General features: G+C 36.9%; 1 protein-coding gene across 1 annotated transcript; it reads left to right on the forward strand.

Moving 5' to 3' along the window:
- Nucleotides 1–7,953: 7,953 nt before the first annotated feature.
- LOC104611326 (protein LATERAL ROOT PRIMORDIUM 1-like) lies at nt 7,954–10,137 on the forward strand. Its single transcript, XM_010278340.3, has 2 exons — nt 7,954–9,501; nt 9,613–10,137. The coding sequence occupies exons 1-2, from the start codon at nt 8,784–8,786 to the stop codon at nt 9,933–9,935; spliced, it is 1,041 nt and encodes a 346-aa protein (XP_010276642.1). The 5' UTR covers nt 7,954–8,783; the 3' UTR covers nt 9,936–10,137.
- The last annotated feature ends 1,729 nt before the right edge of the window (nt 10,138–11,866 follow it).

Below are 11,866 nucleotides of genomic sequence, written 5' to 3' on the forward strand. Positions count from 1 at the left end.
TGTATTATTTCTAAACTTTGAAAAATAAAGAATCAAACTTAGCCATCCTGCACCGTGTATTTTTTCTAAAATTTTAATTAGAATTTTTCAACATTGTATTGCTTTTAACTTTTTATATATAGACCAAAAGACTAATATTTCTTAATTAATTCACCAATCTTAATTCCAAATCAAGGAAGAGGGTCTTGTCGGTCGACATCAAAATTTTTGCCAAACTCTCGTGAAATTATTATTTCATATTCACCTATTATTTGACAATGTATATGGTATTAAAAAAAGTAGATTCATGCAACTTAATATCTCCTTTAATTGGGGGAAGGTTAAGTTGAGTTTTGTTCAGTAATAAAAGGTAAAGCTTATTATTCAAGAGCATAAGTTATTGTTAGTTGTTCCTTTCTCATTGTACTTATCTATCATGCTTTCAGTAAGATCGCATCTCTACCCCACAACACCTCATAGCATATTCCCGCCGTCTATTGGGAATATCTCCCGATAATATACATTAATATATCATCAGGAGATGTTCCCAATACACGGCAGGAATGTGTTGTGGGGCATTGTGGGGTGGCTCCTTGTGGAGCGAAAATGTGAATTCGCTTTGATCTAAGGAGTTTTGACCTAATAATCAATTTTTGAAATTTAGAAGATTAATAATAAAACTATTGTACAACTTTGATGAGAAAAAAAAAAATATTGGGAGATGAGGATCTATTAATGTATAATAATATATTTTGAAGAAAAAAATATCATAATTGAGCAATTTGGATTTCTTTCACCATCATCATCCAAATCTTATCCCAATTATATAGAGTCAGTTACATGAATTGTATTTTGTCATTCCATTCTATTTAATTTCATACCCTACCCTTGCCAATTTAATATTACACTTGGGTTAATATGTAGTTGTTATTTTTTAAGAATGCTCTAATATAAATACGAAAAGACAAATAAAAATGCATGAATATAACATCTTAGAGAAAAATTTAATATTGATTGCTAACTTGATGCAATCCTTTTTTTTTTTTATTCATGGTGTAAAACAATTATATGATATCAATTTTACAATAAATGAAAAGAAAGAACGCTAACTATCAATAAAAATTACACAAACAATATATTAATCTGAAAGGTCAATATTACCCTGAGAATCATTCACTACATATTGTGAAATAAAGGCATTGTGAACCAGGGTATTAGAGTGTTTGCGAGCGCTTGTTTGAATAAAAATTCACTACATGTACCCCCCGTTTACGTTTGTAAGCGTTTGTTTGAAACATAATTATCAGAGCAAAAATATATTTTATAACACTTTTGTACTCTGAGAAGAGAGCATTACTGAATTTATTTTTTGTATACAATTTTGTATTTATTAGATAATTAATTTTTTGAACAAAGTTAAGGCATTGATAAAATAATTGGAACATTTAATGATGATCCCACAGTTTGCACTGATTTCAAACAAATAAGATGAATACAAAAATAATTTAAAATGTGAACCATATTTACATTCATGAACTGAAAAATGGGTAAATATGTAATATACATATTTGCAGTTTGGATTGCAACCAAACGCAGCCAAAATTAAAAATTATTTCACTCTTATTTTTGTTTTTATTAATAGTATTATGTTTTTTTTTGGGGGGGTGGGAGGAGGGGAATCTGTTGTGAACTTGTGACCTGTGATCAATGTTTGTAAGCGTTATGGAAAGCGGAAACCTACAAGATGTGACGCACCATGTCTGTAGCGCGCAGCACTGAAACTCATTTTAAGGGCGAAGAGAAGAATCAAGAGTTGCATAAGTTCCTCTCTTCTAGACTTCTCGGGCAATAAATCAATGAATAATCCCATGATACCTTGTTTCTTGTCTCGAGGGTGGCGGACACGTGTATACGAAAAGGACTTGTGAGCAATTATGCCAAAAGTGTGAAGACAATCACGATCAGCAGATCAAGTGGTGGAGATTATCCCATCAACATCAGAAAAGGTGGGTCCACTACGGCCACCCCACCCCACCCCCAAATGACGCAAATAAACCGTCGTCACAGTCGGTGATCATATCCTTGGATTTTTACAACCTCCCTCCACGTGATACGTTGGAATCAACTCAATACATTTTTTATTTATTACTATCTTAAAAAAAGACTTAGAAATAAATAATTAATCAATTAAAATAAAAGAAGCTCAGAACAATGGATAGAGCTCGGTGCTCAAGAAATCCATCATAAAGACAAGGGAACCAAATTTACGGAGGTGGCACGCTGGCAGTGGGTCCGTACGGTTGTGGGTCCCATCCCTGTGGGCCCCACTTCCCCCTCCCACCACCTACCAATAATTCCTCTCCTAGAATTATTTTATCGTTTTCCTATCTTTTTAACTTGAAAGTGAGTGAGATAGATTTCCTTGATATTTTATTAATTGGACTTTTTTTTAATTTTAGAGAGAAAAAGATGACCAGAGGAGAGAGAGAGAGAGAGAGAGTTTGCTTGTTGGGTTGTATGTGGCATGATATGAATCATCCATTTCTACATTTTCCTCATTATCATTCTTTCTTTCTATATTTGACAAGTTAAGTGATTTTTTTGATAATAAATCAGAAGCTAAAATGGAAATTAGAGGCTTAAGGGGGGCGTTTGGATGGAACCCGTTGAAGGGATGGAAGATAGGTGACGTAGCTTTGAAGGGATGGATGGGCCAGCCAACACATATCTCGAGAATCCCGGAGGAGGACAGTTGTCTCACACTTGGAATATGTTCAATTGCTACTTCAACGGTGACAGATGGGGACGTTTGACATTGGAGTCCTTGATGTGGGACTTGACTTTGAAATCCATTTTAAAAAATTAAAATAAATAAATAAATAAACAAAGGAACAGGAAATAGTGTCCACCTCTGAGGGTGTCTAATCTAGGCTTAAGGGGGTGCAATTTGGCCAAAAAAATTGCCACGTGGCAATCATGCATAGTGTTGAGTGAATCCCACCTATAGACCTAGCAGCTTTTCCTTTGTCAACCTCAACCATTAGGTTTGAAGCCCTACTCTTGATGGAGGGTTATACTTAAAAAAAAAAAAAAGATTGAGTGGCTTAAAGTCTAAATTTGTTAGGATTGAAACTTTTCAATTGGGGGATCATAAAACAGCTAGCCCTATGAAGTCACACTTCAGAGTTCAAGTGGGTTTATGAGATCATAGAGCAGCATAGCTTCAATATATCCCTGTCAGCCGAGGTCCCAATCTAACAGTTTTTGATGAAGGAGAAGGACAATGGCTGTTGATCTTTAGAGGAATGAAGATGCTAGTGACTGCAATTATTCCTTTTGATGTTGAAAAGAGCTTCTCTGTGTCTATGAAAAATGCAGGCTTCGAAGTTGGAACTCCATGGTCAAAAGGTTTAACTCAACCTATTCCTAGAACTTGCCCTTGTTAAGGGGTGATCACCACTTGTACAGTTTGGTGACTGCCCTGCCTCTTTACTCTTTCCCTATTGGGCTTGAAGGGTGGTGCCTCCGCAAAGCCATTGGGATCCTGGGTGAACCCCATCATTTAAAGACACTTCTGTTTTCTATTCCCCCTTTATTAGCCTATTTCCCTTCCTCAAAGTCAAGGACTGGACCTATGTATTAATGGAAATGTGGTGGGTCCCACTTCATTCTCATGTTGAATATTATTGTTTTCCCAATGGAGGGGTGGAGTATAATTGGTACAAATCACTACTTTCATGCATAGTAAAAGATACTTTTGGATTGATTCGATCCTTTGGGTGTAGGGATTCAAACTTTAAATCGTGTACTTATGATTAAACCCAAGCAATGTTTTAAACCCTGGTTCAATGGCCGAACCGCTTTTCCCTCTGAGTTAATGGGTTAGCACTTGGACCTCAGAATCAACCCATCACTTTATCATTTGTTAGAAAATAAGGGTTGAAAACAAACCAGCTAGCCTAAATAAAATATCATTCTACTATGTTCTTATAGCCATTTATTTTCTATAATTTTGTAAGGAAAAAAAAGAACAAATGAATCCTGCCTTCTCTTTTCCTTTTTTTTTTTCTTTTTTCTTTTTTTGTGGGGGCTTATCTTGTAGAAAATTCTCATATAGTGAAAGTATGAAAGGACTTTCAATTATTGGTTTCTAAGATTTAATCATTTTTTTTAGAAAAATAAGGGTTAAAAATAAACAGTCAAAATAAAAATTCATTCTACTATTTTTCTTAAAGCATTTATTTACTACAATTTTTAAGAAAAAGCAAGTGAATCCTTCCTTATCTTTTCTTTTTTTTTTTTCATTTGTTGAGGCATAGCTTGTAGAAAATTCTCATGTAGTGGAAGGACTCTCAATTATTGCTTTAGTTTTTCCCTTCCTTTCCTTTTCCCTCATCCATGTGAATGGGTGAAATGGTAGAAATTGCCTCGTGACACACCATGTGTTATATTTTCCCTTGCATACAGTTCTTAATGATTTCTCTAATATAAAACTTGATGGAAAAAGTGATACTTTTGCCACGTGGCAAAGAGTTATTTGATTCGGAAAGAGAGTGATGGAGATTGAGAAAGCCTATGTAAAACTGCCAACTAAGTTGTCACGTGCACAAATAAAGTTCAAAGTAGATGTCATAAGAGAGAGAGATGATTGTTTCCATAGTTGGGAAGCTTTGTAAGTAGAGAAAAGTCCATGCACCTTTGGGAGGTAGCTTATGATAACTACACTGTTATTGATGTTGCTATTAATGCATTCTTTTATTTTATATCAGAAATTCCACTGACAGTATTAGTGTATTACTAATAAACATTAATACTCTGCTCGCTTTGAATGCTACCTGTTGGCTTTATGTGAGCTAGCTTTTGTATACTCATGCTAAAGTTACCTCCAACTTCATTCCAATTTCCAATATAGTAGCAGTTTCTTAGAAGTATTAAGCTATTTTTGTTGCTATTTTGGTGGTGGTGGTGGTTGTTGCTTCATTAATTTTCTTGTTAGATGTGAGCATTCAGATCCAATAACTTCATAATTTTATTTACTTATTTACTATTTTTGTTATTATTATTATTATTATTTGGTGTAAAATTTCGGACTGACAAGTGTGAGAACATGGGTTCAAGCTTGAGACTTCATGGAATTAAGGTATTCATTTTGTACAGAAAATTGTCAAATATTAGGACTGTACCCAACTTATCCCTCTAAAGACCCTAGATAGCTAGAACCAAACATTGGGTAATGGCTTTATTATTGTTGTTGTTGGGAAGGAAATGCTTTTAAGTGTATACATTAATAGTGTTCAAATATGGCACCCATTCTTTCAGAAATTTTACAAGCAAACCTGACAGCCTTATTGATATATTGTCTCAAGTTTCTTCCATATAATATATTTTAATTGCCACTTTTTCCTAATTAGATGGTTCACAGTTTGTTAATTCAATTTAGGTGGTATTCGGTAGCATGTATATATTGTGGACGGGATCGTTTTGGTCCTATCCATGGTAAGATATGGCATTTTGCTATGTGTAGACGGTCCCTGATGGGCCACACCCCAATTTATCGTTCATAGTATTTTCTTGTGGCTGGTCCACACTATGGTGTGGACAGTTTGTGGGAAGGTTTTAGTGTAATGCACTTGCGTTATATTGGTCCAATTACTCTCATTTTATTTAATCTTTTAATAATTTTTAATATATTATCAATAAAATAATAATTTTTAATGTTAATTCTAGCATAAGTCTGACGGTTCTCATTCTCAATTCTTTTTTATTATTTAAATATTAAATTTGTAATATTTATCAATAAAATAATATTTTTTTATTTTTTTAATTATTTAACAATGCAATTGTTGTCTACATATTGATGCATTTTTTTCAATTTATTCACCATATAAAATGAAAAAATTAGACATTTATGATAAACTGTATAGATCTCCAATAAAATATATATGAAATACATAGAATCAAAAAGTGTGGTGTGGACCAAACCACACTACACCTATACAACACCACCGTGGGTGTGGATTGGTTTGGTCCACACAATCTATCCACAGTTCAGAACAGTTGTGGATTATGGTGTGGTGTGGATTGGTCTTTACCACAAAGTGTGGTGTGGACCAGTCCACACCCACCAATTTCTCATCCACACTACAGAATACACCCTCTAGCTTAAAAGGGGGGTTTGTAGCTAACTAGTCATGATCATGGGTCTCAAATTTAAGTCTATTTAGCTAAATGAGCTTCAGCAGAACCTAGGCCAACTCTGCTTGACTTATAGGCTTTATTGATTTTAAAAATAGGGTTTCTATATATCTCAAAGACCAATATTTATTATAATTAGGCAAGTTGGTCTGATCCAACATATGATTATAGTTTAAGCTCTAAAAGTATTGAGCTTAATATTCAACTAAGATTGCCAATTCTTGTGTACCCTCCTCCCAAGCCTAATGTTCTTTTGATTTCATGAAAGAGATATCTATCCCCAGAGTTGAGTCTGAGTCCTAGACTATGTATTAATTTGATTTTTTGGGTTTTTGCATATAAGAAAGAACAATAACATTTCAGAGTAATGGGTTTGGGCCTAAATGGGCACAGGCACATGGCTTGAATTGGTTGAGTTCATTAATATCCCCACATATGTATGTATGTATGAACACACCCATCAAAATGTTTGGTAATACTAATTATATTTTTGTTGGCAAAAAAAAAATGGACCAAGTTTTTCCCAATTAAAAATTGAGTTATGTCCAAACATGTTTTGTATTTTTCATATATGATCTACTAAGAATGTACCTAATACACCTAAAAAATTATAGAGGGAAGCTATTGGGAATAAAAAAGAAGAAAAAAATGAAAAACATTTGCCCATTGTATGCATCCATTTTTTTAAATTTTGGTAGGGAATGAACTCATCTATTCTGGGAGTGGGGGAGGTTGACTTAAGTAAACTAAATATTATGATCATGAGACCCAACTAAGTTTGTCTTAGAAGGACCCATCAATCTTACACAATAAAAAGAAAATAAAATAATGTATTAGAGTACAGGATTGGCTATATCTAAGCACATTTGTCTGAGGTAATGGTAAGCTGGTCCCCAGGACAACAGTGAACTCATATGTTTACATTGGATTGTGGGTTTCAAATGGATTCACATCAAGAACTTAGGATCCAAGAGCAAAAACCCTAGGGTTCATCAAAGGGCTAGGGGCTCATTGTATCTTACGTCTCACTTTCACTTTCTATATATAAATACTTTTATATTTATACCATTTTTTAATTATTTTCTCTCTCTTTCTCTCTCTCTCTCTCTTTTTTTCTCTGTCTCAAGGTTCATTTATCTCCCAATATTTAATTGGGTCATAAGAGTGATACTTGGGCCACGGGGAGCTACATCCACAAGTCTTCCCCAGGCCCACCACCACTTGGGTTTTGCATTCACTAAGGTATTAATTAAAGTCCAAACTCCAAATCAAAAAGGGTTTCCATCCATCCATCACGAGAGGGAGAGAGAGCTTTTGAAAAGCAACTTTCACATAGACTTATTAGCTGTGAAAACTGAAGCTGAAGCTGAAGTGCGCAACAGAGAAAGAGAGATTTGTGTTCAAAGTTCAAACCAATCGTGCAACTCCCCCGTTCTCTCCCACTTCATTTCATTTACGTGATTTTAAAATACTGCGATATTTTGAATTTTTAAGGAGAAAATAAAAATAAAAAGATAAAAACGAAGAAAAGAAAAAGAGACGTATAGTAATGTACGGCGTACTCGTAAACCGATACACAACTGTTCTGACTACTGGAACCCGACAAATCTGCCCCCCTACCGAAACGAAACGGATTCATTCATTACTTTAGCAGTCTCTGGAAGGACAATTCAACAACCCGGAATCCGATACGAAACGATAAATTGAGGAGAGAGAGAGAGAGAGACACACAAAATAACAAAAGCCCAAAAACAAAAAGCCTCGTCTAGAGAGACTATTAGCGGAAGCCAAGCAGTTTAGCTTTTCAGGAGACCGAACACGAGTAGCACACAAAGTGAGAGAGAGAGAGAAGCCCAGAAGAAAGAAGGAAGAAGAGAAGATGAGAGAAGAAATATGGAAGGAAGAGAGGAGGTCGGTAGCAAAGAGAAAATAAAAACAACAGAAGAAGATAGGGTCGTTATTTGCATTTTTTTGATCTCTGCTGCTTCTGCTCTTTCTCTTTCTCTATCTCTCTCTCTTCTGGGTCTCTGTGGAGCCGAAGCGCAGTGGTCTATCTCACACACACTCTCTCTCTGTCTGTCTTTCTTTCTTTCTATGAATACTTTTTAGCAGAATCGTCAGTGACAGTAGTAGCAGCAGCGGCAGAAGCTGTTGTAGTAAGAGAAGGAAAACCAAAAAGAAAAATCACAAGATCTCACTTACTCTCTCTCTTCTCTCACTCTATCTCAGAAGAATTTCAGAGTCCCCACTAAACGCAGTAGGATAGATTGATAGATTTTTAAGATTGGACTTTCTTTTACTTTTTTTTTTTTTAATTTTTGAATTTTGATTTTTTTTTCGGTTTTAGATAAATAGGAACATTGGATTTATTAGCAGAAGCAGCAGTTGTGGCTACTACAAGGAGGTTACCTTCCGATTCTGGAGCTTTTGCAGACTGGGTGGCTTCGTCCTCTACCACCGGTCGCGCCGACGACCTTTCCCTTGGTTTCAATGCCGGGGCGGCCGGAGGAGGACACGGAAGCGCCACTGCAACTGGTGGTGGTGGTGGTGGACCTGGTGCCGGGTGGTCGTCTTCGACTCGGCAGATTAGTTATGGGCTCCCGCCGGAGATGGGTATGGTGGGTCTGCGTGACGTTCTTGTTGTTGCTCCGGCTTCGTCTTTCCATCACAACCAACAACACGAGCCTATCCTCTCCGACCACCACCACCAAATTAACAATTCGAATGCCGCTACGGCTCTTGGAGTGGGCGTCGGTGTCGGCGTTATTCCTCTCCTTACTGCAGCTCCTTGTCTCGCCCCAGCTAATGTTGGAATCGACGATGGAGATAATATGAACAATCGTAATAGAGGTTGTGGAATTAACTTGTGGCAGAACCAGCAACCTCACCACGGGAATTATCTCAAGAAACCCATGCTGATTGATCACAACAATTCTGAGAATTTGCTTAACAGTAGCAACAGCGGTGGTTGTGGCGCCGCTGGCAGCGGTGGGCTTGGTGGGACTACAACGACTTCCACGGCGACGACGTGCCAAGACTGTGGAAACCAGGCCAAGAAAGATTGCAGCCATCGCCGGTGCAGGACTTGTTGCAAAAGTCGTGGCTTTGATTGCTCTACTCATGTTAAGAGCACATGGGTCCCCGCCGCTCGACGACGTGAACGTCAGCTCTCGGCCACTGCGGCTGCCGCTGCAGCTGGATCTTCTGTCTCTACTTCTGCTGTTAAGAAGCCTAGGCTCATCTCTTCGCAAACTACGACGGCTTCTCATACTTCAACATCAAATACAACTCCTCCCAGAAGCTTTGATACCAGCTCTAGTCATCAAGGTCTGAAATTTGAGACTCTCTCTCTCCACCTACATATTTCTTATAATTGCTTTTCAACGTTCTGTTAGAGTAAATCGGGATGAATTTAACTTGGGTTTTATCGAATTATAGATGCAAGCTTTCGGGAAACATTGCCAGGGCAAATCCGTGCACCGGCAGTCTTCAAGTGTGTTCGCGTGACTGCCGTCGAGGACGGAGAAGACGAGTATGCTTACCAGGCGATCGTAAAGATTGGTGGGCATGTATTCAAGGGTTTCTTATACGATCAAGGTGTTGATGGGAGAGATGGGTTTCCGAATATCTCAGAATTGCATTTAGGGGGTGGGAGGAACGGTAATTCGTCGTCTCCTAATATGCTCGACCCGTCTGATGTCTATGCCGCCTCCGGCGGTGGATTGCTTGGAGGTACGGCCTATGGTAACCCAATAAATTGAATTCTCTTCCGGGATGATGTACCCGGTGGCAGATTTCAGGGCTCTCGGTGGTGACCGACAATGCCGTCGGGTTCTCTTATTCATCTACTGATAATGAATACCAGGCTCTCAGTAGATTGTTCTTGTAATCTATGTATCCCTTCTAACTGTTATGGTTCTATTGTTTTCATCTTCTCTATTGATTTCTTTCTCTTTCTCTTTCTCTTTCTCTTTCCTTCTCAATTCTCATTTTATACCAAGAATCCTCACTTTGCCCAACAAGGTAGAGCAGCTACTATATTTCAACAATGCAAGAAATGCCATTCGAGTCGGGCTTGTGAAATCTCCCAACAAAAAACTGTTGTGTGCTATACATTTCTACTATATTTTTGTTACTTCCCCTTTTTGTCACACATCTGTATTCTGAGTTGAAGAAAGCTTAAAGTATCTATGACTAATAAAGGGGAAATCTGCAGCTTCTCCACCATTTTACCCACCTTAAGCTTTGTGATGTTCTTTGTATTTCATTCTCGCCTGTGAAATTTGCTCCACTATTGGTTAGGGTTGATTGGTGATTCTATTTTTCATTTTTGTTTTTTCTCATATTTTATTCTTGTCTGGACAAGCCCCCAACAGTCGTATTCTCAGCAGTTCAAACTAGTGTTTGATCTATAATACTCTCTTAATCGACATTGATTTGTAAAAAGAAATCATCTTGGGCTGTATGCTTTATTTTGTTTCATTGTCATCATCAACAAGTTAACGTGGAGGTTCTCATTACTATGCAGCTTTTGACACTGGCAGGATAGATGTTGCAATGTCATTGTCATTTATTGTCAAAGCAAATTGAAGCTTTATATTGATGTCCTTTTCTCTCTACTTTATTGTTCTTATCGTTCCTTCAATGCAGGCAACATTGTAATTGCATGCATGAAAGCTGTTAAGTTTAGTGTTTTCTGCATCAGCCTTGGCTGTTGCATGTGTAGGTTTCTTCTGAGCTCAGGTTACATACTGATTTTGTTGTTGATGCCTTTTGTCTTCTCACCTCTAATCTCTCCCATTATGTTTCTCTTTTAGATGTTCTATTTCATTGTCTCTACCTTCTGGTGATGCCGTATTTGTTTTTAAGTTCATTCTCCATTGTGTGGCCAATTAAACTATAACATGCTTCTATGATTGTAATGTTTTTCCTAATTATACACATGGTTGGTCCTTCATTTCCGGCCAAGTATGTTTAATTGGAAAAAAAAGCTAGATAGAGGCCAGCAACTTGTAGAAAAAGAAAGGCTTAAAATATGTGAGTTTGATCTTTTTGGCTTTTGTGGTTCCCTTAGTTCATTTGTTCTTCAAAAGCTGCTGATTTGTGCCCAACTGAATTATAGCTGTCTCGGATACTTTTTTTTTGTCTTTATAATAGTTTTAAATGTCCTGGGATGCTGCTGAAATTGGGTCTTATCTTTTTGGACAGAAACATTTGTTCATTGTTGACTAATGTAAATAAAATAAATGGCATTAGCATCTACCATATAATAGATCTTTGACTTTGATGAGTTTCTTCCTTGTCTTTTTCTAGCTATTAGTCTTGTTGAACTTGTGTGACAGGCAATTTCTTTAATTGCCTCAAGCTGTGGACTTCATTCAACTGCCTGTTAAACATGTATTTGTTATGGATGTGGTGTGAGTCATCAGTCATGCCTTCTATTAGCAAATGATTTGGAAAGTTTTAGGCTTATTATAGTTGTTTTTTGATATGCGAGGTGAGGTTGGGAACTTGTAAACATAAAAGACTTGTCAGGTATGTAAAATCTGTAAGTAATCTTTTATGGTGCCAGTTTATTGACCTAAATTGATAATCATTCTTTGGTGTCCCATGACATGAATTGGTTTTTGAGCATCCATTTGGTACTGGCTGAAATGGATGAACTGAACGACTCGTTGTTCGTTTTTTAGTG

Source organism: Nelumbo nucifera, chromosome 7, assembly GCF_055504915.1.
Source record: "Nelumbo nucifera cultivar China Antique chromosome 7, China Antique-T2T, whole genome shotgun sequence".
Classification (NCBI taxonomy): Eukaryota; Viridiplantae; Streptophyta; class Magnoliopsida; order Proteales; family Nelumbonaceae; genus Nelumbo; species Nelumbo nucifera.

Bases quoted from the DNA above. Each gene is read 5' to 3' on its own strand.
- LOC104611326 (XM_010278340.3), top strand. From the start codon at position 8,784: ATGGGTATGGTGGGTCTGCGTGACGTTCTTGTTGTTGCTCCGGCTTCG. The intron at 9,502-9,612 runs GTCTGAAATTTG...ATCGAATTATAG, and splicing joins TACCAGCTCTAGTCATCAAG to ATGCAAGCTTTCGGGAAACA.